This window comes from Myotis davidii, unplaced genomic scaffold (genome assembly GCF_000327345.1).
Source record: "Myotis davidii unplaced genomic scaffold, ASM32734v1 scaffold993, whole genome shotgun sequence".
Lineage (NCBI taxonomy): Eukaryota > Metazoa > Chordata > Mammalia > Chiroptera > Vespertilionidae > Myotis > Myotis davidii.
The window spans coordinates 2326048-2353032 of NW_006285483.1; the positions used below are offsets into that span (position 1 = coordinate 2326048).

Sequence of the window (26985 nt, forward strand, 5' to 3'; positions counted from 1 at the left end):
AAACAAGAAGTGAAAAGAATGGATCAAGTTTACTCAGAAAAGGACCACAAGCTGTATGGTTCCATTATATGAAAGGTCCAGACCAGGCACATATATAGAGACAGAACGTAGATTCGTGGTCGTCAGGAGCTGGGGTGGAAATGGTGATTGACTGCTATTACAAGGTTTCTTTTATGAATGAAAGATACTAGATATGGTGATCAATACATGACTATACTAAAGTCATTGAATTGTATACTTACAAAGGGTGAATTTTATTTTATTTTATTTTATTTATTTTTTTTTGTTTCGGCCAAAGGGTGAATTTTAGATGTTAACTATACCTCAATAAAACAATTAAATTTTTCACCTACTCAGAAAATTCCAAAGACCAGTCATGCTGATTTCTCAGCTATCAGGATCTCACACCAGGATCAGGCCACGTGATGTGTGGGAACATCAACATATGCGATGGCTTGGCCATCATCTGAAGGAACCCTAGCCCAACATCACCCATTGAACTACAACTCTCAACACCATCCCCCAGCCGAACAAAGGACAGCCAGGTCATGTTTTACCATTGCTAAGCTCTGGTGTGTGTATCTCTCTCAGGATCCTCACAACACCTTTGTAATTACCATTTTATTAGCGGATACTTGTTGAGCTTAAGCAACCATGTCTTTTACTAGTAAAGTGGACTTCATTTCTTCCCATTCCAAACTTGGTGTTGGATTTGGGAAGGGATTAGAATAGACTGTAAGAGACAGTATCAGGAGAATATTTCTGGGACAGCTTGCAGGGAACAGGTATTTGGGGAACAGAATATCTCTGTGAGGCAACTTGAGTGTTTAACCACCTCAGTTCTCCAGCGGGGGGCACCCACAGCTCTTTAGCTGTCAGGAGCACCCAAGTGTAATGAAGGAAAGAAACTGGTTCTTGAGTGCCTGCTGTGTGCCAGCCAGGAGCTGTGTTAGGTGCCATAGAAATCCACCCCCACCCCCCCACCCCCACTCTGTTATAACACAATCAGAGATTAGTTGAGGCAGATGGAGCTCAGACTGTATGTAGACAGGGAAGCAGGTGGGGAGAGGGAGAGGAGCAAGGTGGTGGTCAGAGCCTTCCCCTGACATTGTGGATTGAACAGGGAGAAGAAAGGAGAAATTCTGAATTTGATTCACATTTTACTACTTCTTAGTTACATGGCATTGGGCAAATTACTGGATGTCTTTGAGCTTATTTCCTTTTCTATAAAATGACTGTGGTCACTGGAAAGACTGAACGCGTTATATCCATGAAAGTGCCTCATTTGTCTTCTTCCCTGGGATAAAGCTTTCTGTGTCCTCACCAAGCAGCCAAAGCGGCCTTCGTTTTACTCCGCCCATTCCCTGCCTCTCGGGCTCGGCCTGTCTCCACGTAGAGCCAGTTTCTCTGTCCCTGGAACCTGAGCCTTTCTCCTTGGAACTTGCTAGGGTGCTGGCGAATGGAGCAGTTCGTCCCTGCCTTTTAGATCTGTTTCTCTCTACGTGGGAATTCCAGACCCCCTTTGTTCATCTCCCGGTCCCAAGGCCTGGTCCCATTGTGAACCTAAAGATACAGACCCTGCAACAGACGGAGATGGGGCAGGACAGCAAAAAGGGGGTCCGAGAGCTGTTCTACTGCATCAGCCTGGCCTCGCCTGCCTCTGAGCCACAGCACAGACTATAGACAGCCCCAGCCAGAAAGGAGGCACCCAGGACCTCCTGAAACCTGTCCCCGCCACACCACCACCAGCACCACACCAAGCCCCGCCTGGCGAAGGGGTGGGCAGCCCCTCACCTGGGAGGCCGTGGTCCCGGCTGCGCTGCATGTTGAGAGCCGCCAGGTCCAGCCCGATTCTTCTCACTTGCTGAAACAGCCGTTCCCGGAGCTCGTCCACTAACATGGAATCCTGCCGGTTCAGCTTGGCCGGGGTAGCCATGAGGCCTCGGAGGATGGGGTCGATGCCACCTGGTGGCGGGGAATGTGAGCAGCACAGATTGGAGCAGCTCTGGGAAGCCCCTGTGTCATCACAGGAGGCCCAAGTAGCTCAGAGCTGGATAAGCCAGTCACTTTTATTCTATGATGATTATTTCAGAAAACAGAGGCCTGGGTGGACAGAGAGCTGGTGCTGTCAGGGGAAGGGGTCACCCCTACTTCTTAAAGGAGTGGAAGGCAAGCTTTCAGGCCCACAAGCCACCAGTCTGACAGCTGTCTCCTCCCCTTTCAGAAATCCCTCATCCCAAAGGGGATGGGAGTCCCGTGGCTGAGGGTCTTGGTGGCCCCTGCCTTGTTTCCACTGTCCTGGGGAGATGATTAGCCGTGGCCTGAGCAGCAGCTGGCCTCCTGGCAGTAGGCCTGGCCCAACTGGAGGGGATGTGCTCCCCAACCCCACTCCCATCTGCCTCTGGGAAACCTGGTCACCTTCCTGCACGATTCGCCAGCTGGCAAAGAAGGCAGAGCTGAGCGGAACACGCGAGTTGGGTGCTGAGTCCCGGTACTGGCTGTCCAAGCGGTACACGAAGGGCTGGAGCATGGTGTGCCCAAAGCGGAAGGCCAGGGTGAAGACATTGGACACGCGAGGGTCCACGTTGGAGCAGTACCCCAAGTAGGGCCCCAGGGTTCTCTTGGCCCGGGCCCTGCCCAGAACCAGGGGCAGAAAGTCTCGGTAGGTGATGATCTAGAAGAGAAGACGTAGGAAGAAATGACCTTAGCGGCTGCCTAGCCCACTCCTTTACCTTTGGACAGACCTTCGGCTTTTCGAAGGGCTCCTCAGACGTAAATTCTTGAATGTCTATCATGTCAGATGTCGCAACATTGATTTCTCATTGGCTGATGAGATGCTGAAGCCCAGAGAGGCTGAGTGACATGGGTAGGCTCACACCGTGAGTTGGTGGCGGAACTGAGGGGACAGGGCAGATCTCAGGCGTACACACTCAGACCTGGCTTACTTGAGGCGCAACCCCGAGGATATGTTAAGGAGGGTGGGAGCCACTTTTTCAGATGCTTCTCATGCCAGATTTTCTCTAGGGGATGCTGGGACCCCAGGCTCCCTACCTGGACCATGGCCCCCACGATCTTCCGCGCCTCCTGGTAGAGCTGGTCTCCAGTCCACTGTGGATTCAGGCGTCTCAGCTCGGTAGCCAGCCGGTTGTGCTCTCGCATAAAGAGGGTGTGCATGGCTGTCAGCGAGGGGTTTTCGCTTGTTCGAGAGTCACCTTGAAAACCCCAAGTTCAGAGTCACCATAGCTCTTCCCAGAGAAATGTCTTTCTGCGAGGGCAGACAGAGTTCTGGGGACTTTCTGACCCGTGTCAGGCTCCTGGCCCTTACTCAGCCTCCATCTCCTCAGCTGTGAGGCCACTCACTGACCACCACCCTCTTCCCCAACACGACGGGCCAGGGGCGGGAAGACAGCGGGGTGTTGCATCCTTAAGTGATTGGAACCGGTGCCAGTGTGGGAAGAAAAGCTCAGGGCAGCTGCAGCCTCGGCAGGAAAATCGTTGCCGAATGATTCTACTCCACAAGGTGACCAGCTGGTGCAGGGACCGGGGTGACCAGGAACCTTGACTTGGGGACCACGGGCCCCTCTCCCAGGAACTGCATCCGTGTGCATGTTCTCGATCGAGGGCGGGACCTTCCACCAGCTTTGGAATTGCTACCATGCAAGAGGGAGGGTTGGGCAGAGCCTCTTTCTGCAGCTAGGTGATAGGCCTTTTCTCCCAAGGGCCAGGAGGCAGAGTAAATGCCTGACAGTGGGCCTTCCAGTCATTTGCTGGCTCTGATCTAAGCCCTTTTGTACAAGGTCTCATTTAATCCACTTTCCAGTACACCTCTCATGAAAGTGCAAGAAAAACCCATCTTGCCCTGGCCAGGTAGCTCGGCTGGTTAGAGCCTTGTCCCGATACACCAAGGTTGTGGGTTCGATCCCCAGTCAGGGCACATACAACAAGGAACCAATGAATACATAAATAAGGGGAACAACAAATTGATGTTTCTCTCTCTCAAAATCAATCAATAAAAAATTAAAAAAAAAAACCAGTCTCTACAAAAGGGGGCTGGTACCAACTCCCTGCGAAGAAGGCGGTGGAACAGCGTGGAAAGAGCACAGACCTGGACGTTACCCTGACCGCAGTGCCCTCTGTGGGCTCCGCCATCTGAACTCTGTGCTCTGGACACATTAGTCATCTTCCCTGCACCCCAGTTTCTCATCTGTAAAAGGAGGTGATAACAGTGGCCTCCTGTCATGGCTGCTATAAGATGGCACATGTGAGTATCTTAAATAACCAGAAAGGATGCCCGTATCAACCAGCACATGGGGCAAAGAGTCCGAGGAGGGTTCAGATGATGCATCTGGAAGAAGGTACCAGGTACCGGTGTCTAGCAACAGTGGGGGATGAGAGGTGGGGAGTAAAAACCTAAGGCCATGGTCGGCAAACCGCGGCTCGCGAGCCACACGCGGCTCTTTGGCCCCTTGAGTGGCTCTTCCTAAGCCTTAAGAGTGCCCTATTCTGCGCATGGGCTGCGAAGTTTCAAGCGCACTGTACGTGCGCGCCCGCACGTGGTATTTTGTGGAAGAGCCACACTCAAGGGGCCAAAGAGCCGCACGTGGCTCGTGAGCCGCAGTTTGCCGACCACTGACCTAAGGGAATTTAACCCAGAGAAGATTAAAAAAAAAAAAAAGTAGGTGGAAATAAAGCTTCTTTCAAGTAAAGAGGCTATTAGTGAGTGAAAGATGGACGGCTCCTTCTCTGCGGTTCCAGAAACATGAAGAGCACTAGTTGGATGTTGGATCCAAATGGGAGGAGCTTTCTAAAAGTCAGCACTGCGGGCGAGAAACAGGCGTTTGCAAAGGGACTCCCAACGACCTCCGGGTCCTGCGACAGCTACACCTGGATCTGTCCTAGGCTGTGCCTAACGTTGAAGTCTGAAGGCGTGTACCCCCACCGCCTCCCACCATGGCCTCCGAACCCAGAACCCCGGGCGGCTGTATCCCAGGAAGACACCGCCTTCCCCAGCCTGACCTCCCAGGAAGCAGGGGATGCGCGCCGGGCGGTTGGTGAGGACGCAGGGGTCATCGTGCACGTTGTCGAAGGGCAGCAGGTCCCGGCCGTTGTCCCTGAAGCGCTGGTTGACGGCCAGCAGCCCGTGGTAGTTGGTCCGGTTGCGAAGGCGCAGGGAGAGGGTGACCTCGCTGCCGTACACCATGCTGGCGTCCACGAAGGAGGTGAGTGCATTGATCTGGTTTCGAATGATGTTCTTGTTTTTGGGGCATGAGACGGCCGAGCGGAAGAAGGGGATGCAGTCTTGCTGGTTCTTGATTCGGGGGTCATTGGCCGGAATCTGAAGTGCAAGAGGAGACAGTGACACTGGGGCCTCTTAAGAGCAAGCGTATCCTTCTTGGTCCTCCCACACTTGCTTCAAAACCTTGATTCAAAGTCTCCTCCTTCAGGAAGCCCTCCTTGACTCATCCGGACTCACACTGCTCACCAGGTCAGGTGAAGGTCCTTAGGACTTTGTATCACAGATTCATGAAAGGTTAGAAATGGAAGAAACCTTAGCTCCTCATTTTCCCGGTGGGGAAACTGAGGCTTGGAAATGGGAAGTGACCACTAGTTAGCAGGAGAGGAAATATTGAAACCTAGTTCTCTTGACAGGCCTGGGCTCCTTTCATTCCATTCAATTCAACAGATATTTCCTAAGCCCCTTTCTGTGCCGGGTGCTCTGGAGATATGAAGATCAGCAAAACCCAGTACAGGTTGCAGGAAGCTGGCAATTCAGTTGAAAACAGACACATATGTAGAGAATGTAACTCTAAATTGATGTGCCCTTTGCTATGCTTGATCTAAAAGCCAAAAGTGACAGGTGAAATAGGAAGATTCCGGAAGGCTTCCCAGAGGAGGTGCCCCTGACCCAGAGCTTGAAGAATGGGCAAAGTTGCACCAGGGAGGAGCCAGCCAGGGGCCCTCACAGGTCAGGCCCCATGGAGATCCCCTTACCTGTCAGGGTGAGTACAGGGGTGAGGGTGTGCGTGGAGGAGTGTGTGCACCTACACCACCCTCCCCGCACCCCCCCCCTCCGGAATGCACCTATTTTTCCCTGGTGTCCACACCACCACTCTCAGCCTGAAGGATAGCTCCCTGCTCACAGCCCACCCCCGGAAGGAGAGACGGTGAGAGCTAAGAGACTCTAAAGCAGTGGTTCTCAACCTTCCTAATGCCGCAACCCTTTAATACAGTTCCTCATGTTGTGGTGACCCCCAACCATAAAATTATTTTCGGTGCTACTTCATAACTGTAATGTTGCTACTTTATGAATCGTAATGTAAATATCTGATATGCAGGATGTATTTTCATTGTTACAAATTGAACATAATTAAAGCCTAGTGATTAATCACAAAAACATTATGTAATTATATATGTGTTTTTCCAATGGTCTTAGGCGACCCCTGTGAAAGGGTCTTTCGACCCCCAAAGGGGTCTTGACCCACAGGTTGAGAACCGCTGCTCTAAAGGCTTCCAAATACAGCAGCCTAGGCTTCCACCATCAGGATCAAACCTACGGGTCAAAGCCAGTCTCTGGATTGCTTCCCCTTCCCTGAAACCTGCCCAGACCCTCCTGGCAGATTGCCCACCCCCACCCCCGCCCCTCCAACCGCTAAGAACTGGAGTCCATAGCGGCCGTGCTTCCTGTCTGTCTGATCCTCCAGCGTCACGGACAGCTCCTTAGGGATGGTACTAAGTCTTCCAGATCCCACCCCCAGCTCTTGGCCCGGCATGGAGGCCAGGGGCCTGGGAGTTGGCTGCGGGCACCTTGATGGGGAAGCAGGGCGGCAGCTGGGCACAGGTCGTCTCACAGTCAACGCCTGCAGTGAAGCCCACTCTGGCCGGGGTCTCCGGGGAGAAGTCCAAGTCGTGGTCGATGAACTGGCCCCACTGCATGAACATGAGGGCCCGGCCCTCGTCGGAGGTCACCCGCTCTTGGGGGAAGCGCACAATCTGGTTAGAGACTTCCCGGACCTGGTGGGAAAAGAGGGCAGCGTTGGGGGGTGGGGAGGGCTCTGGACCCCGAAACCCAGGCCTCAGGGGGCAGCAGGTTGCCTCTGCCAGAGTTAACGCAGTGTCTCCTCCTCTCCTGCCCTCCCCTCCCCTTGCCTGCGTTGTCCCACCTCCCCTGGCTGTCATTCCCAGAAGGATGGGCTCTGGTCTGGCTCCTGAGGGTTCCAGGAGGAAAGAGAAGGGGAGAGGCAGGGTTGGCCGGCTCAGACTCCACCAGCACTTCCAGAGAGGTGATTACATCAAACTGATCAATTTATAAACTGATGGAAAACTGGATGATAGAAATGATTGATAGGTGCATGGATTGGCTGTTAGGTAATGGATAATGTAGAGAGAATGGATAGGTCAATAGAAGAAAAATTAATAAACAGATGTTGATAGATTGTTATATTGACATATGAATAGAAATTGATAAATATGATATAGCACAGATCAATAGATATAGCTAGATTAAGATGTATGGCTTTTTATACAGAGGTGGGCAAAAGTAGGTTTATAATTGTAATACAAATCAGTAATACAATAATTAATAAATAATACAAGAATAAATTCTGTTTAAATGCATACTCCACTGTAAACCTACTTTTGCTCACCCCTGTATTTAGCAAGATACTTTGACACTAATTCTTTGAGAGAGGAAAATATTATAATGGTTAGTATTAATAAATTGTATCATATATGGGTGTTTCTTTAATACTAGAGGCCTGGTGCTGACCTAGGGCTGGCCAGCAATCAGGGCCAATTGGGGCCTTCTGGCTGCTGGCCGGGGCCTTCCTTCGTTCCACTCTGCCCCCTGGTGGTCAATGCACATCATAGCAAGCAATCAAACTCCCAATCTCCCAGTAGAACGCCCAAGGGGACAGTTTGCATATTAGCCTTTTATTAGAGGGAGGAGGAAGCCATTGCGCCTCTTGCCAGGGGTCCAGCCGAAGGGGAGCGACAGCCCATCCTCATACTCGGCCGGCAGCCAGCGAGCCAGGGCAGTGTTGGAGGCCCCCAGCCAGGGTCTCTTCCTGCAGCAGCGGGAGCGTTCGGGTCAGCAGGGTTCCGGTGTGGAGACCATTCAGCGTATAGGGAGGGCTGGTGAGGGAAGGGAGGCTCCCCCGGGGCAGGTGCAGCCCCTCGCTCCCACCTGTTATTACATCTCCCCGTGATGGTTCGGTACTTGTCACTGCACTTCTCTTCCTGCTTCTGGGCAGTACAGCCACTGGCCTTGGACAGCAGCCACAGCTGGGATTCCGTCAGCAAACCTGAGGGTGGGGCAGGTGGGCAGGACCCTGGATCCAGGCTCCTGGCTTCTTCCGGAGCTGGTCTATTCTGTACCTCCCTTCCATCCGTTTACTCTCTCCTCTGCCAACACCCCAAAGCTGCGCACCCCCTCCCCCTCCCGCTTTCCTTCCACTCCCAGCCCTGGGGGCTCAGAGGGGAGCATGGTACCAGTGACATTGAAGGAGCTGGACCCCTGGCGTTGTAACTTCTCCTCCAGCAGCCCCAAGGCCACGTGCATATAATCGGCAGCCTGAGTGATTGTCCTGGTGGCCGCTACCGGCTGCTTGAAGTAGAACAGGAGGTCCGTGGGGCGGGCAGAGCCACTGAGAAGGCGCTGCTTCATGCTGCCCAGAAGAGGAGGAGGGAGCGCTGATTTAAGGCTGCACAGCCACCCAGCAGAGCCCCATCCCAGGCAGTGGGCAGTCGGGACAGTGTGAACAGATGGATGGAAGGGAGGATCTCTACCAACATGGCACTGCCCCCGTGGTGCCCAAGGGCAGGGTGATGGGTGAGATGACCGTGATTGGAGCCCATCCTCCCTCAGCGACCCTCCCCAGGCCCACACAGACCCCAGACCCAGACCCACCTCCTCTGAGTCTGATTATAGGCTCCATCCACCAGGAATTTGGCCTCTGTGATGCAGCTCTGAAGGACTGAGGTCTCCACGGCCCCGGGCGAAGCTGCTCAGAGAGAAGGAGACTCAGGATCCATGGGAGCCACAGCCCCCCAGTCCCAAGCAATTCCCCCTCCATCGCCCTTCTCCAGGGCTGTCCAAGGGGCTATTACCTGGGGTGGTGCCCTCACAAGGCTGGGCCAGGACGAGTGTGAGGACGAGCCCTGCCAGGGCCAGGAGCAGCCTCCTCTCCGCAGTGAGAACCTGAGCCACACGAGTAACACCCGCGTCACGCATTCTGGCGGCTCTCCTGCTCCCTCCTCGCCCAGGGACCCCACACTGGCCTCTCCCCCCCTGCTCTTCTTCGGAAGCGGCTGGGACGGGACTTTTATATCCAGCCCTAGGGCGGGGCAGGGGAGCTCTGGGCCCCAGAAGCCCAGCCTCTTGAGGTGGAGCTCTAGAATTTCCCTCTTGATTTTTTTTTGGGGCGGGAAGGGGGGTTGTGGGACTGAAATCCCCACCCCAGCCTGCCACTCAACCAGCCTAGGGGCCTCCTTCCCTCCTGTCCACTCACCGCGTCCCACCCTCTCTGCTACCGAGTTCACGGATCCCGCACCTGCCTCTCAGGGAATGTTTGCCGGCTGCCCGAGGGACAGCCTGCCTCGGCAGAGCCCTGGGCTTGGTCCTGCCACTCACTAGCTGTACGGTCACTACCTACACTCAGTTTCCACATCCCGAACATGGGACTTGGGCCAGATGACTGGAAACGCTCCTCTCCTTGCCCAACAGGGCAGAAACTGGGTCTGCCTTACTGTAGTATCGCCTGGCATTCAGTAGGTGCTCAATAAATGTTTGTTGAGTAAATTCATGATGTAAGATTAATGATTTAGCCCCTACCCTTTACTCCCTACCCTACCAGCTCTCTCCAAGATGCCAGTGGAGGGTAAGGTGATGACTAAGTCAGGGCCTGAAAATTATGGGGCTATTTCATGAGGTCACTAGGGACACAGTGAGATGTCACAGTAAAGCGCCCAGGAGAGTAATGGCAGCAGCCTCCATCCTCCATAACAGCTGAGGACCTGTCCGGCTCCGTGCTCCTCCTCGAATTTAAGTGCTTAGTAGTAGTAGGTGGGCGCTGAGTAGGAGGCGTGAATTCTGACTTGTCGGGCTGATCAGCAGTAGCTTCCTTGGAGGGGGCTTGCTGCAGGGGCTCAGAGCCACCTGGGTTGGGCCTGGCTCTGTCACTACCTGTGCGCCCTTGGCTAAGCCTTCATTTCGTATCTTAAGGGTAGAACACCCCAGTCAGTCTTTCCCCTCAAGCGACAGGCCCTCTCATACCCTCTTGTCTTTCCTCCTGCAGTTCCCTCCACTGGATGAGTCAGGCTCACCCTTTGCTTGGACCCCTCCCTGGTCTACCTGGAGAACCCGTGCTCATCTCTCCATACTGGGCTCCAGAATCACCCCCGCTGAGCCCTGCAGCCTGCCTGCCCTCCCCGCTCCTTCAGGTGGACTTGCCCATCCCTGTCCCTGCTCCAGACTCCCAGCAGGCCTGTCTGAGTGTCTTGTCTCCCGCCCTCTATCCCCCATGCCCTACCGAAACCCAGCCCCACACCTTGACAGCCCCCTCCTCCCACACCAACGCCCCTGCCTGACAGTTGCTCTTGAAATAGCCCCTTCAGCAATCCCTTTCACAAGCTCCGCTGAAGGCCTGGGCCCTGATCTTATCTCCTTATCTTCAGCAGGGTTGCCTCTCCTGTGACAAGGGGGCTCGGATGGAAAGGTGGATGGAAAGGTCTCCGTGGAGTTGCCGAAAGTGCGCTTACCCCCTGCACGACTTGGGGTGAATCACACCACTCCCTGGACCTCAGCGCCCACACCTGTGACACAGGGACAGTGAGCCTCATGAAGGAGAGAGCGTTAAAAAGTGGAAGCCTGCTCCTCAGATGTGCTTTCCCTTTTGGACCTTAGGGAGCCAGGTACCCCCAGAAGGCTGGCAGCCAGGCGGGGACCCAGGTTGTCTACCTTCCAGCCCCCGCAAAGGAAAACTCAGAGTGCGCTCTGCTGGCCCTCCCAGAGGACTCTAGTTCAGCCACAGTGCGAGTGCGAGGGTTTGCCACAGCGGTGGGCTGCTGCAGGCTGTTGGGACAAGCTGGAGACAGGGCCCTGGGTTCTGGACCCCTCCGGCCATATTGGCTGATCTGCTCGAAGTGCTGATGAGAGACAAGCACATAGAAAGGGACCACTGAGGGGCCCTATACAACCAGTGTATGGAGGGCAGGTTTCCTGGGCTGGGGCAGGACCGGCAGGCAGAAATGCAGGCAAGGAGACCAAAGGGAACGCTGGCATCTGCCACCTGGACTCCTGCCCCTTCAGCCTGCTTTCTGCTGCCCGCCCTGCCACAGGACCCTGCCCCTACGCTCCCGCCACCTGAATCCTCCACACACAGCACCCTCCCACCCCACCTCTGCCATGGCAGTTTCTGTTTTCTCGATTTTTTTAGTTTTAAAATAAACAAAAAACATGTTTTTAAATATATTTTTATTGATTTTTTACAGAGAGGAAGGGAGAGAGACAGTCAGAAACATCGATGAGAGAGAAACATCGATTAGCTGCCTCCTGCACACACCCCACTGGGGATGTGCCCGCAACCAAGGTACATGCCCTCGGCCAGAATCGAACCCGGGACCCCTCAGTCCGCAGGCCAAAGCTCTATCCACCTAGTCAAACCGATAAGGGCAACAAAAAACATTTTTAAAAGGATGTTTTAATGGCAAAGATATTCAAACTCCGTAAAATAGCCATGCATGAAGTAAAATTAGCACTTCAAAATATACTTTGCAGTTTGCATTCTGTTTCAATGTTTTACATTTTAAACACAAATTATAACTCCAAACGGTCACATGGTGTGACAGAATGGAAGGACATTCAGTTCTGTCTCTTCATCTTTACCATCGCTGTGGGATCGCTGTTCATATCAGCTGTTTAAATGCACGAACATGCATCGCTGCAGGGGCGGGAGGCATGACATGTAGCCGACGTCAGCTCAGAGGATTCCAAACCCAGATGATTTGGAACTCACTCTCAAAGCAGATGCATGTATCCGAGGGAGCCACCATGGGACTGAGAACTGACTTCCACGTAGAATACAGTGCTTCTTGAAGGATAAGGAACAAAAATGCCTTCATTTGAAGCTTACAGGCTTGGGCCTGGTTGGACCGCAGGTGGGGGAGTCGTGCAGGAGAGCTCTACCTCTGAAAGGGAAATGGCCATATCGGACTCCAAGACCGAGCCACATAGGAAGAAAAGATTTGTAATGAGACACATCAAAAAGAGCCCTCGGGGTAACAGGAGGAGACAGGCTGCTTGGAAACTGTGATTTAGGGGGCAAGGGGAAGGATGGGGGCATCCTCAGGGATCAGGGCCCTGACCAGCCGGCTCTTCAATGACTCTCCCTCCCTCCCTGGTGGCCATAGGACTCTGTGGCCCCGGGGGACTGGGAACCACTGGTCCCATGAGCTTACCGTCCCCTCTGCCAACACATCTTGGTCCTTCATGCAGCTTCTCCTAAAGAAAGAGGCCCCCAGGCTCGCACAGTCTCACTCCTGCCACCTCCCCTCTCCAGAGCCATGTCTCATCTCTCTATTCCTCTGTCCTCTAAACCCACTGGCTTTCAGCTCCTACAAGGGACCTACCCTACCTGCAATGGATCTCAACCATGAAGACCCTTCCCCTTTTGTGGCTGGCGACTCCTACTGACCCTCCAGGCCCCATCCATAGGGAGCCTTTCCTGTCTCCGGCTCACTAGATCCAAATCAAGTGTCTGGGTCTCCCTGGCCCTTACTCTTATAGCTTCTTTCATAGAACATAACATCACTAATTACACGTGTATGTCTGTGGGTGGATCTGGTGAAGCTACAGCTCCCTACAGGTCTGTGAGTGCCATACAGAATAGGTGTGTGCCTGTCCTGTTGCTCACGGTGGCCTCAGCCCCTAACACAATGCCTGGCAGGGCCTCAATGCGAATTTGTGCAATGGATGCATCTGCTGTGACCTTGCCTGTCACAGCTCTTGGGTCAGGCTTGGGTTTGTGCTTGAAGAGCTATTAGGACCTGGTGCCTTTGGTCAGGGGCAGTGTTCGCTCTGGGTCAGGCCAGCCCCAGTCAGTGGACACCTTTGCAGAGACTGGTCCTGCCAGGCTGAGGCTGAAACCCAAGACCATGAAGGAGCCTTCCCTCCCTGGCATCTTCAGCTGTAATACCCAGAACCTTCTTCCCGCCCTCCCCTGCCCACCTCAAAACCTCAGCATTCTGCAACCACTTTCACAAAAACTGTCCTCCAGCCACAGTGGGGCTGCTGTTGGCCACAGGCCTGATTGGATCTCTTTATCTCTCAGCTCCAACGGCCCCCATGGAGACAGCTGTAGCAGAGCAAGGCTCAGGGCCTGGTGGGCCTGCTCCTGTTCCCAGGGGCTCCTGGGAGTGGGGTCCTTGCACCTATTCTCATGACTAGAACACAGAGGTCGATAGTGAGAAGGGGCTTAATTCAAACTATGGTGGCTTCGCACTGGGTCGAGGCTGGGGCAGGCCAGGAGTGTGTGCACATGTGTGCATGTGTGTATGTACATGTTCCGATGCTGACTCAAGAGGCAGCTTGTTCTGTTCTATTTTGTTTGTTTGTTTTTTTATTGAGTTCTGAGAGGAAGGGAGAGGGGGAAAGAGAGAGAGAGAGAGAGAGAGAAAGAGAGAGAGAGAGAGAGAGACATCAATGACAAGAAAGAATCATTGATTGGCTGCCTCTTGCATGACCCCCACTGGAGATCGAGCCCACAACCCAGGTATGTGCTCTGACCTGGAATCAAAGCGGGGACCCTTCAGTCCACAGGCCGACACTCTATCCACTGAGCCAAACCAGCTAGGGCTGGTTGTTCTGTTTTTAGCAAGACCAGAAAAACTTACTATGGGACCTTGGAGAGCTGGCCTAGGAGCCAGTACCACCCTGGGGACCTTGAGCAAGGGGGACCAAGGCAGAGAGGAAACTAGGCACAACAGTGAAGTGGGAGAGGGACACCAGATGGATGTCAAGACTAAACAGGCCAAAAATCAATGTAGGGAGGGAGGGAGGGAAAGGGAAGGGGGATAGAGAGAGGATATCTATCAATGTAGGAGGGAGAAGGAGATAGTCCATAAACTGTTCTAGAGCCCTTCCTAGAAACTATATCAGGTCCCAAATGCATATTTACAAATATGAATGAATGAACAAATGAATGGTCCTCCCATTCCTGTTTGCAAGACATGTAGAGTCTGAAAATGGGGGTGGGTAGGGGAACAACAGTAAGAAGTTGAGTCTTGCATACATGCCCTGAATTTATGTGCTTTCTCTTCTCTGTCTCACCCTTGGGGAAGTTTGCATGGCCCCTTGGAGTTCAGCCTCTACCTTTGCAATGCCTCCCTCACTGCACTTAGGAATTTCTGCCGTATTTCCAAAACACTACTCAATTGATGAAAGGATAAATACCAGGCATAATAGCAACAATAACAATAATCCTTACATAGGTTCAATGATTTACATCATATTGAATCTTATAACAAATCTGTGAGATTATCGGAACAGATATTGTTTTATGCCAGTTCAGTAAGAAAGAAACCATCTGCCCTAACCGGTTAGGCTTAGTGGATAGAGCGACGGCCTGCGAACTGAAGGGTCCCAGGTTCGATTCCGGTCAAGGGCATATACCTTGGTTGCGGGCACATCCCCAGTCGGGGACATGCAGGAGGCAGCTGATCGATGTTTCGCTCTTATTGATGTTTCTAACTCTCTATCCCTCTCCCTTCCTCTCTGTAAAAAATCAATAAAATGTATTTTTTTAAAAAAGAAAGAAAGAAAGAAAGAAAGAAAGAAACCATGAGTCCAATCTAGGCAGGTGGCTCAGCCAAGGTTACAAGTTTGGAAGATAGTGGAACATGGGCTTGTAATTTAGGGCTAAGTCTCCAGGCTCTGCACTTGCTCTATCATGCTGGACAAAGGCCAAAAGGGGTATTGGGAAAAGAGGTCAAAATACAGAAAATAGAACTGCTCTTATGGAGAAATGCTATTATCACAGAAGGAAACTATCCATCAAGAAGGTGGAAAGGAGGGCGTGATTTTCCAGAATGTTTCTATGGAAATATACTTTATTGTCACAGGAGTGTTCAAATCATATATCACAATCAAAAACAAAGAAATTTCCCTTTGCCTAAAAATCTGAGTAAGTTGCTTAGTTTCAGAACTCACTCACTTCTACAATGACCTTCACAATATATCCACAAGTTATGAAGAGAACAGATACTAGCTCTCTGTCCACTCCACAAATGGAAAACAAAGCCAAAGAGAAGTGACCCACCCACTGTCAGTCCTTTTTACAAACCAGTCGCTGTCTCCCTAATCTCTTCACTGCTGCCTGCATCTCCTGGTTCCTCAGGGTGTAGATCATGGGGTTGAGCATGGGGGTCATGACCGTGTGGCTGATAGACACAGCCTTGTCCATGGAGAAGGCAGTGAAGGGCCGGGCATAGAGGTAGATGCTTGGAATGAAGACCATAGACACCACGACGATGTGGGTGGTGCAGGTGGAAGCTGCCTTCCTCCTTGCCTGCTCCGAATGGGACCTCAGCATCACCAGGATGACCAAGTAGGAGGCCAGGAGGAGAAAGAACCAGATGACATCCAGCAGCCCACTGTTGGAGATCATGAGGAGCTCTAGGAGGGAGGTGTCCGTGCAGGCAAGTCTCAGCACCTGTGGGACGTCACAGTAGAAGTTGTCCAGGACATTGGGGCCACAGAAAGGCAGGGGGAGCATCGGAGCCAGCTGGGTAATGGAGTGGACAAAACCTACCATCCACGCTGTCACCACCAGCCCCACACAGCGCTGAGTGTTCATGATGGTGACATAATGGAGGGGCCGGGAGATGGCAACAAGGCGGTCATAGGCCATCACTGAGAGGAAGAAGACCATGGCGCCTCCCAGAAAGTGGAAGAAGAAGACCTGGGCCATGCAGCCCAGGTAGGAGATGGTCTTCTTCTCAGAGAGGAAGTCCACCAGCATCTTTGGGGCAGTGACTGAGGAGAAACAGAGGTCTAAGACAGCCAGATTTCGAAGCAGAAAGTACATGGGGCTGTGAAGCCGGGAGTCTGCGGTCACTGCGATCATGATGAGGAGGTTTCCCAGAACAGTGGTGGTGTAGACCAGCAGGAACACCAAAAACAGGAAAAGCTGGAGCTCCCGAGTCTGTGAGAGCCCCAGGAAGACAAATTCTGATATCCAGGTGAGGTTCCCCGACTCCATGGCGTGTTTTCCATACACCTGAGGAAAGCGAACCACACACGGAGATACTTGAAGACACTTTCAGTGCTCAGGAGCTCAATCGATTTGTCCAGGTCCATAGGATGGTCATCCTCATGTGATGACCATGTAACCAGGTGCTGATTAAGTGACCTTATCGCTGGAGAGTTTACAGTTGCTGCTGGAATAAATATTTATGAGATCGTCAAACCATCCAGAGACACATGCAACCTGCCTTTCGAAGATTCAGTGTAATAAATTGGTGGGAAGACACTTGGAGTCCAACAGACCTGCAGTCAAACTTCAGGGCTGCTATGTCCTCGAGATTTGACCTTCAGTAAATTATGTAACCTCTCTGGGTCTCAGTTTCCATATCTGCAAGGTGAGAATAAACATGTTTTCTTTGTAGACTAGTTTAGGGAATTAAATAAAATAACACATAAAGTTCCTCGAACAGTGGCTGGAATAATAAATGATAATCACTCTCCTCTGTATAGTCTCCTACTCCAAAGACACCCTCTCTTCTTCCTGTCTCTAATGCATTTTTCTACCCATCATTTTTTTATGCAATGTTTAACACATTATAATGTTGATGAACTTTTCATGTGTCTGTGTTTTTCCTCCATAATTCATTAAAGTTCCCAGAGACATAAATGTGGATCTTATAGTTTATTTGTGCCAAATCTTGCTGATAGATAATACTCAAAAAGCTTGTGATATTGATTGCTGGATGGGTGACTAACTATAGGGTGAGTCCCCTGCACCTTTCTGATGTAGGTGGCCCCTTACTGAGTGAAGACCGGACATATGTGGTGTGTATATTGAGACAAGAGAGATGGGTGAGAGAGATTCTCTGGATTAAGAAATAGATGATGATGAAATTGTATGCAGGGGACTCAGAGAGCTCTTTTGAAAGGAATAAGAATTTTAAAATATGTTACTGAATACAAGGGTGGAAAACAAAGGGTGATGTTAAAATAAGAGAAATAGAATAGACAAAGGAATAAAGAAGGGAGATTAAGAGGAAGTGAGATAAAGGAAGAGAGCAAGTGAAGGAAGGGAGTGGAGAGGTAATGAAGTGGAAGTGGGGAGACAACAGGACCAAAGTGGTGAAGGGGATGGAAGATGAGAGATAGAGGGTAACAAATGAGGGGTTAGGTGGCCTCCCAGTCCCGCCACCGGGTCTGTCTCCCATCCTCTCCCAGCTGCCTGCTGCAATCTATTGTCTATTAGAAGTCTTTTTAGTCTCACCCTCTGCTTCCATCTGCTTCCACGCCAGCCCATTTTCTAGACAGCTGTCAAAGTGATCTTTCTAAACTCACATCTGATCTTGCTTCTCCCTCACTGTATTCTTTTGATTGTGTGGTGCCCACAACTTAAAACTCAGACTCTTAGAAGTCCCCTACCAAGCTTTTGTAAATCAATTCAAGGTAGAAAAACATGCTTATGTTTTCTAACCTAATGTATTAGTAGGCAATTTTTGTGATCTTGTTTTACGTGACTCCGTGGAGAACTTTACGGTGTGTTTCCTTATCCTTTGCTCTCAGCACCCTCCCTCTAACCCACAGGGCCAATGCCTCACTCCATCCTTAAAAGCCTGGGTTTTCACATGCAACCTGAGGCATCAGTTTTCAACATCACATCCCCCTGCATTACTCTCTGAGGCTCTCTTCACGTTCGAGACTTACTCCCATCAAGTCCATGTCACTTGTTTATTCTCCCCACTCTCCAGCAAGTGTTTCTAGATCCTTCTTATAGCTGATCTATTTACCGCTGGGGAAACCCTGGTCTCTCACAGTTCTTCAGCCCAGAGGAGAGAGAGGCCTCAGGTCTTACATCGTCTTGAAGATCCTTTTCCTGCAGCCTCAGTTTCCTACCCACGGCCCATACATCATGCGCACAATGGGTGTGACCCTAGGGGGTGAGACAATATCTTCAGGGAGCAACGACTGGACTGGGCTCAGGAAGCGGGACTGGGCTGATTACCTACCTCTGGGGCCGAAGGAGCAATGGGAGTTGTTAAAAAGTTTCTAAATGTCTCAAAAACACATACTCTTCGCGAGTTCCTCCTCGGGGGCCAAAGGGACCAAGGATAATGAACATTTAGAGATGTGTGGAATGTAGGATTCTCAGGCCAAGATCCAAAAGGTCAAGAGTCTTTTCAAAAGGAACAAACTTTCTACGAGTTTTAGAAACCGTTTCTCAGGCCAGTGATTCTTAACCTTGAATCACCTGCAAAGCTTGTTGAAAAACCAATTAGTGTGCCCCAGCCCCAGACTTTTTCATTCAGCTGGTCAACTTCGAGGCCAAGAATTTGCATTTGGAAGAAGCTCTCAGACGCTGCGGACGCTCCTGTTCCTGGGCCCACACAATGAGAACCACTGACTTGCTCCTCAGCACAGCGGACTGTTCCCTCTCATGGAATCGTCAAGATTAACTGGTTTGAAACTTTTCTTTCTTCTCCTTCTTCTCCTTTCTTCCTCTTCACCCCCCCACCCCACTTTTAAACTTAATATAAAATCTTTACTTAGATAGGAAAATGTTTGTATATAACATTGGAAATTTATTACCCTGCAAACCTTGTCCTTTATTTTGCCAACCAGACCCCCAGTGTTGATTCACCATCCATATCCTTAGTCTACTCACATCATCTATAAAATGCTAGCATTCATGCCCTGGCCAGTTGGCTCAGTTAGTTAGAGCGTCATGCCGATATGCCAAGGGTGTGGGTTCAATCCCCGGTTAGGGCACATATGAGAAGTAACCAATGGATGCATAAAGAAGTGGAACAACAAATTGATGTTTCTCTCTCTCTCACCACCCCTAAAATCAATAAATATATTTTTATTTTTTAATCTTTATTGTTCAATGTATTACAGTTGCCCCCCAATCCCCCCCATTACCCCGCTCCATCCGGTTCCCACCCCACCGCTGGCCTTCACCACCCTACTGTCTGTGTCCACAGGTAAAATCTCTGGTTAAGCTCTTCCTGCCCCCCTTCCCCCTTCCCTCTGAGATTCGTCCGTCTGTCCCATGCTTCCGTGCCTCTGATTCTGTTTTATGCACCAGTTCATTTTGTTCATTCGATTTCTTGTTCTTTTATTTTGATTTTTAGATTTAATTGTGGATAGATGCGTACTTGTTGCCACTGTGGGAGAGCTGCTGTGCGGGAGGTGTGGCCTAGCTATGAAGCAAGTAGGCTGGGGCTAGAGTCGGGTCTTGGACCTTTTATTGATGGTTTGGGGCACGCTGTCATCAGCTGCAGCTTGTTTGAAAGATTTTAACAAAGTCTGAAGCCGGAGCCAGGACAGGCGATTCATATGGAAAAGCTGCTGCAAACGGTTTGGGTGGGGCTGCAAATAGGAGGGGGCGGGGTCTCAGGGGATCCCCAGGGTGGAGCAAGCAGTGTGTGGGCCACGCTGGTATGGCTGCCAGTCAGCCCTGCGGACCCGAGGAGGTCCCAGCTCAGGAACAGTGATCCTTGCGAGCACCCTCGTCTGGGAGAAAGCCACCCCTGAGTTCCCGCCACCACCACCCCGCCCCTAACACTGGAGATCAGAAAAAGCAAGACCTTGTAAATTTGTGCGCGGGCCCTTTAAGAGGAACACGTGGGGTTCAGAAGCAGCCTCTGTGTCACTCAGACAAAATCCCCTCTGGTTTTTAAGGCCCCAAGTTACAGGGACTTCCCTCCGCAGCGCTGGGACCCTCGGCTGGGGGTCTGGTGTGGGGCTGGGACCCTTTGCTCCGCAGGGGCGGCCTCCGAGAGCCGATGTCCCTCAGGATTAGCAAACGGCACACGTGGGTGTCAACCAGCCTAGTCCGTGGGCCTCCGCCCCTCACCCACCTCAATGCGCTTCTCTAGTCGTAGGACTTCCGTTCAGTCAGCTTTCAGGTGTGTTCTGTATTTTAGTCGTAATTTTGATGTGGTTGTGGGAGGCGACGAGTACCGGCCATCTTGGTTCTCCATTAAATATATTTAAAAAATATTTTTGAGTCAGGCCAGTCATGTCCCTTTCTACTTCCAGGAGCTTCTACCTATATGGCAGACACCACCGATTGCCAAACCCCTTCTTCCAGGCTGGAAAGCCAGACATGCACCCTCCCATTTCCCTTTGCAGACGGGGGTGCCCATATGACCCAGTTCTGGCATCAAATCATAGGAGAATTCTGCTGAAGTGGTTCTAGGAGAATGTTTGCCCCCTGGTAAAAAGGAAAACCCACACGGACGCCTCTTCTAGTCCTTCTTGCTAGATTATTTGAATATAAAGATCTGATGCCTGGAAGTTTAGCAGTTATATTGCCATCAGGAGGAGAAAAGCAAGGAATTTCAGAGCAGCCAACCCAGAGTCCTAAAATGTTTGAGCTGTTGAATTAACCAACTTTGGAATTTCCTATCTTCTACTCTTTCTTTTAAAGTGAGATAATTTCCTCATTATTTTTGCCATTGTTTTATTGTTATTGTTGCTATTTGCAGTCAAAAGCATCCTTAAACTGTACTAGAGGCCCGATGCATGAAATTCGTGCAAGGGACTTGGCCCTCACAGCTGCGATGGCTGCCTCGGCCCTCGCAGCCCCAGCTTGGTTCAGAAAGTCATCCAGAAGGACATCCAGAAGGTCATTCAGCTGTCTGGTCTAATTAGCATATTACACTTTTATTATTATAGATGATAAAACCCTAATATACAAATTGACTGAATGGCAGAACGACTGGTCACTATGATGTGCACTGACCACCAGGGGGCAGATGCTCAATGCAGGAGCTGCCCCCTGGTGGTCAGTGCGCTCCCACAGGGGGAGTGCCGCTCAGCCAGAAGCCAGGCTCACAGCTGGCGAGCACAGTAGGGGTGGCAGGAGCCTCTCCCACCTCCGCGGCAGCCTCTTCCACCTCCACAGCAGCACTAAGGACCCCTCGGGGGACCCAGACTGCAAGAAAGCGCAGGCCGGGCTGAGGGACACCCTCCGTCCAGTGCACAAATGTCGTGCACCAGGCCTCTAGTAATATATATTTAAAGTGGGATAATCATTTTCTAAAGAGTGCACACCCAGATTACAGCAGTGTGTCAGGTGGGGAGCATCTCATCTTAAGGAGGATGTTGTCATATGTGGGTGATGTCACAGAAGGATGGTGGAGTCGGGAAACGTCACAACAGGTACAATTGAAGGAATACAGATGCTGCACCCAGGGAAGAGACACATTGGGGGATGAGGAACGTATCATCAGTTGTTTAAAGGAACTTAATATAAAAGCAAGAAAAGCTGTTCTGAGGGACCACACAGATCAAATATGACACTAAGTCCGTTTTCTCTCCCCTCATCTCCATAGGTCCACTGTGAGTAGGGAGAAATGTGTGAAACGAGGACAGGAAAGTGGAGGTGAAAGAGGGTTGAGTTGCCATGATGGCTTAGCGCAGTGGTTCTCAACCTTCCTAATGCCACGGCCCTTTAATACAGTTCCTCATGTTGTGGTGACCCCCAATTTCATTGTTACAAATTGAACATAATTAAAGCATAGTGATTAATCACAAAAACAATATGTAATTATATGTGTTTTCCGATGGTCTTAGACGACCCCTGTGAAAGGGTCGTTTGCCCCCCCACCCAAGCGGTCGCGACCCACAGGTTGAGAACCACTGGCTTAGAGAGAGCCCCAAAGGACTTATTTCTTGGATGGGATGGTTGCCAGGAGGGAAGAAAAAAAAAACAAAACGTTTCTACATTATCTTCTTAACTTTGAATCAATATTATACCTGACCAGAGACTTTTACAAAGTGAGGCATACTTCGGAGGAGATGGCGGGAGTAAATGTTAAGGTAGAGAGACAGAAATAAAAAGTAGATTCTGAGATTGACAGGGAAAGAACAAGACGCAGGAAAAATGGAACCGCCTCTCTGTGTAGGGTACTGATCAAGGTGCTGGGAGGACTGAAAGGTGAAGAGAGCACAGCCCCTGCCCTCTTGGAGTCCTCATCCCAGTGCAGGAAGTCCAAGAGAAAACCCATGAGGTGTTAGCCTCGGACTGAACTCCCTGCCCCAGAACTGGAACGTGAATAGACATGCCCCGCCTTCTCTGACCTTGCTCCCCAAACTACCCACTTCTCCTCTGAACCAAGTCATCCAAATGATAGAAAGACGGTGTTGGGAAAGTAGAATAGTTTGCAGAATATACAAGGGGCATTTGGTAGGAAAAGAAATCCTAAGGGCCAATGTCCTTATGGGAAATATTCATACAATGTTAGAAGTGAGACCACTTCCCAAATACCACAATGGGTAATGAGGCAGGGAGCAAAGAAGAATGCGATTGTTCCCGAGTTAAGATGAAACGGTTGGCTATTTGTCACAGATGTTGATCCGTGGATGAGGCACCCTCTGGGTTTTCCCTTGTGGCTGTGGGAGACCCTGAGTTTTAAATCCCCCCCATGTCTCCTACCTCTAAACTTGGAGTCAGAGGAACCCCTTGCTGCTCATTACTCAGCAAGGCATTTCTCTCTGAGTTTCCTCGTTTGTAAAACTGTTTGATATAAAAATAAGGTGTTCATCATGAGTTTTATGAGAATGAGATAAAAGTGTGAAAGTGCCCAAAACAGTATCTGACACAGGAGTGGGTCCGTAGAAATATTGATTTAATCTTAATTGTCACACTCTGTAAAGACTTTTCTCCGCTTTCACATGGGGTAACAAAAGTTCAGAGAGAAGTTTGTCATTTCAAGTCGACCTATTTAAAGTTCCCTCCCTGTTGCAAATCACTAGGTGTTTGCCTAATCTCTTCATGGCCGCCTGCATCTCCTGGTTCCTCAGGGTGTAGATCATGGGGTTGAGCATGGGGGTCATGACTGTGTAGCTGATGGACACAGCCTTGTCCATGGGGAAGGGAGTGAAGGGCCGGGAGTAGATGTAGATGCAGGGAATGAAGATCAGAGACACCACGATGATGTGGGTCGTGCAGGTGGAAGCTGCCTTCCGCCTTGCCTGTCCCGAGTGGGACCTCAGCATCATGAGGATGACGGTGTAAGAGATCAGAAGGAGGAGGAACCAGATGAGGACCAGCAGCCCACTGTTGGAGATCATGAGGAGCTCTAGGAGGGAGGTGTCCGTGCAGGCAAGTCTCAACACCTGTGGGACGTCACAGTAGAAGTTGTCCAGGACATTGGGGCCACAGAAAGGCAGTGGCAGCATCAGAGCCAGCTGGACAATGGAGTGGACAAAGCCCCCTACCCAAGCAGCCACCACCAGCCCCACACACAATCGAGTATTCATGATGGCGGCATAGCGGAGGGGCCGGGAAATGGCTATGTAGCGATCATAAGCCATCACTGAGAGAAAGAAGACTGTTCCGCCTCCCAAGAGATGGAAGAAGAAGATCTGGGCCATGCAGCCCTGGTAGGAGATAGTCTTCGTCTCGTGAAGGAAGTCCGCCAGCATCTTCGGAGTCGTGACTGTGGAATAGCAGAGGTCTATGACAGCCAGATTTCGAAGCAGGAAGTACATGGGCATGTGAAGCCGGGGGTCAACAGTCACTGTGACCATGATGAGGAGGTTTCCCACGACAGTGGTGACATAGACCAGTAGAAACACCAGGAACAGGAATTTCTGGAGCTCCCGAGTCTGTGAGAACCCTAAGAGGACAAACTCTGACACCCATGTGAGGTTCTGTGGTTCCATGGAATCTCCCCCACATGACCAGAGAGAAACCTGCAAAACAAAAATTATGAAAATTCACCCGTTTTCCTGTGGAATGTCAGGATGGAGTTGATCACAGGCATTATTCTGTATTGTTCCAAGTGGAAGCGTAGGGGAGCCTTCCATGGAGTTGAATACATTTTTCAAGGCTCTCACGGGCTTATCTCCCTAACCACACCCTACATTGTGTTACTGGCATTGATGGATCTTTCCCCCTTTGAACCGTGCTGTCCTTGTCCATGGCTTTCATGTCTGATTCATGCCTGCTGTACCCAGTATGTGCCTTGTGAACCACAGGCTCCACAAATACAGTTGAATCAATCAATCAATGAATAAACATGCCAGCAAGTATCCGTGACCACAGATACCATCAACCTAGGTGCAAAAATCTAGAGTGTGAAAGTAGAGACTAGTAATTGTAAATACACAAATAGATGCTTCTTCACCACAAAGATTTCAGGAGATTCATATGGGTCATTTTGAAGGAAGAGAGGTGAGCATGAGACAAAATTGTCATGGACAAATTCAGAGACAAAGGTGAAGAAAAACAAGCAGGCCTGGACTGTGGTAAAGGTGGGATGATTAGTGCTTCTCAAACTTTTGTGCAGAAATATTTCTCTAGTGGCATTTGTTGTCATGGGGCCATGTGCAGGGCGAACCCAAGCAGCCCAGGACACATGCAAAATTTTCTTGAACTCTTATGTTTTATATATTTACACTTATGTGAATTTTCTATTGTATTTCAACATGAACACATAGGTTTCATGTGTGGATTTCTGTTACAAAATCTGTAATTTAAGTATTGTGGCTTATAAAACTTTGGTAAGTCCAAGGTGCATTATAAAATAAATACAGGAGAGGGAAGAAACACGTTCTTTTGTTCAGCCGGTGAAGGTTCTAGACAACATTCACTTGAAAAATGAACTGAGTTCTTTGGTGTTGAAACCCATTCCCTTGGGTTACACTTTTCCAAAATTTAATTGTTCAGGAAAATTTGCCAAGTCCTCGCCCCAGGAAGATCATAATCATAGAACACTCTCCCCTCCCTGACTATATGGCAGGGACAGCAGAATTCCACTGATGCTCTTTTTACAAGGGAATTGAAAAACTATATGCAAAATAAAAAGTCCTATCAACTTATTACACAAATAAAGAACAGAATTATCTCTAACATTATCTGTGAAGTATTACAGTACTCAAAATATCACCACATTTGTCTCATCCAAAACTCACATTTATCCTAAATATTTGTGTAAAGATGATGATGCTTCAGGGAGAGGCACTCTGTTTATTCCGTGGCCCATTGACTCCCAGCATAGGACCATTTGAAAAGTGTCTCCATAGGCAACTGAGAACCCCTGGAAGACTTTTGAAGGAAAATGACCTGATGGTGCAGGGTTATAGTGGGCATGTCCCAGCTCACTAGGGCAGGAAGCCCTGAGGCAGGCAAGAATGGAATGGACACTTCTGGGCCTTTGTCACAGCAACCCCAGCAGAGAGTAAGTTTTTGTCTCTGGCTTTGTGTCCTTGTGGAGGTGAGACTGGGTGGGCAGCAGCCTAAATGGCGTGGTTTGGTCTCTCTGAGAAAGCCCCTGACCCCTAACCCTTCATTCCCAACCCAATTCTCCCAGCTGGCCATTGGTTCCTAAAATGCCAACAGCACAGCTTTAGTATCTCTATTTTTATCTTTGTCCGTATTAAGATTCCAACTACCATACCCTTTTATACACCTTTATCTGTCAGAGATGCACTGTGAGGGCATCAGTATATCTGACAATTTCCACAGAAACAAGTCGAAGTATCTGGCTTTCCCCGGCAAGCAGATGGACAACACCCCATCCCACGGCCCCTACCACTTCCGAGCCCCCAGCTACATGTGTAGGCAGACTGTGCACGGCAGGCTGCTGCACAAGAACAAGTGAGGCCTGGCTTCCCTGGACCGCTGCAAGGTGTTCAGTGGAATCCTGCCGCCCTACGACAAGAAAAAGCAAATGGTGGCTCCTGCCGCCCTCCAAGCTGTGTGTCTGAAACCTATATGGACGTTCGCCTACCTACGGCGCGGGCTCCTGGAGTTGGCTGGAACTATCCGGCAGTCACAGCCACACTGGAGAAGAGGAAGGAGAAGGCCAAGAGTTATTACTGGGAGAAAAAACAGCTCATGCATCTACGAAACAAGCCCAAAATAACGTAGAGGGGGGAAAAGGACAAATATAAAGGTCCGCAACACCCATGGACTTCTGGTCTGAACCCAATAACATTGATTATTAATTCTTCAAAAAAAAAATTTCCCCCATGGTTCTTCATTGTCTACAGGAAAGACTTCATACTTAGATGGGTTTTCATGGGCTTCCTCACAACCTGGCTCCTACCTTTGCAGAGCCATCTGCCACTCAGCAGTAGTAGTAGTAATAAAATCCTCATTGTTAGTGGTTAGTAATTGTGGCCATTGCAGTAGTAAACATTTATTGAGTGCTTATTATATACTATTCCCTATGCTAAGCATTTTGTAAGCGTTGTCTTGTTTGATCTTCATGCATTATGCTCATGCTTATAAAATGTAAATATATTTTTAGTTTTTATATTTAGTTAATTCACGTTGAGTTCATTTTTACATATGGAGTGATGTAAGGATCCAACTCTATTGTTTTGCATGTGGTTATCCAGTTGTCCTCACCATTTTTTTTTTTTTTTGAAGAGACCATTTTTTCTCCATTGAATGGCCTTGTACCGTTTGTAAGTAAAATTTCAAGAAATTCTCAAGAAAGTTTACAAGAACTAAATCCCTGATAATTAAGTACTATTAATTATCCCCACTTTGCAGATAAGTAAACTGAGGCTTAAAGAGGTGGCGCCAGGTCACACAGAGAATAATTAGTCCCAGAATTGTATTCTTAACTATAATTCTCTTTTTACTTGCTCCCCCTCTAAGAATCCTTGAGCTCCTCAGTTCCGCAGGTCTCAGTGCCTTTTGTCAAGCCAGTGCCCAACCTGATCGCCGTCCCATCCTGTTGACTTATCTGAATTCTACCCCTCCTTCAAGGCCCAAAGAATTAGCTCTC

General features: G+C 50.0%; 3 protein-coding genes across 3 annotated transcripts in view; all 3 read right to left on the reverse strand.

The window, feature by feature from the left end:
* Window positions 1-9277, reverse strand: part of EPX (eosinophil peroxidase) — an 11307-nt gene extending 2030 nt beyond the window's left edge. Inside the window, exons 1-10 of the mRNA XM_015559088.1 lie at window positions 9106-9277; window positions 8906-8999; window positions 8488-8663; window positions 8183-8300; window positions 7935-8063; window positions 6805-7012; window positions 5017-5335; window positions 3052-3212; window positions 2419-2674; window positions 1795-1965 (exon numbers count right to left, since the gene is read on the reverse strand). Coding sequence (XP_015414574.1) covers window positions 1795-1965; window positions 2419-2674; window positions 3052-3212; window positions 5017-5335; window positions 6805-7012; window positions 7935-8063; window positions 8183-8300; window positions 8488-8663; window positions 8906-8999; window positions 9106-9229 — 1756 coding nt within the window. The 5' untranslated portion in view covers window positions 9230-9277. The remainder of the gene's footprint in view (window positions 1-1794; window positions 1966-2418; window positions 2675-3051; window positions 3213-5016; window positions 5336-6804; window positions 7013-7934; window positions 8064-8182; window positions 8301-8487; window positions 8664-8905; window positions 9000-9105) is intronic.
* A 5847-nt stretch (window positions 9278-15124) lies between these two features.
* LOC102751568 (olfactory receptor 4D2) lies at window positions 15125-16253 on the reverse strand. The gene has a single exon (XM_006756209.2). It carries the CDS (start codon window positions 16251-16253, stop codon window positions 15318-15320), a length of 936 nt encoding a protein of 311 aa, XP_006756272.1. The 3' UTR covers window positions 15125-15317.
* A 6604-nt stretch (window positions 16254-22857) lies between these two features.
* On the reverse strand, window positions 22858-23926 carry LOC102751854 (olfactory receptor 4D1). Its single transcript, XM_006756210.2, has one exon. The coding sequence runs from the start codon at window positions 23906-23908 to the stop codon at window positions 22952-22954; it is 957 nt and encodes a 318-aa protein (XP_006756273.1). The 5' UTR covers window positions 23909-23926; the 3' UTR covers window positions 22858-22951.
* Between the last annotated feature and the right edge of the window lie 3059 nt (window positions 23927-26985).

Bases quoted from the DNA above. Each gene is read 5' to 3' on its own strand.
- LOC102751568 (XM_006756209.2), bottom strand. From the start codon at position 16,253: ATGGAGTCGGGGAACCTCACCTGGATATCAGAATTTGTCTTCCTGGGG.
- LOC102751854 (XM_006756210.2), bottom strand. From the start codon at position 23,908: ATGGAACCACAGAACCTCACATGGGTGTCAGAGTTTGTCCTCTTAGGG.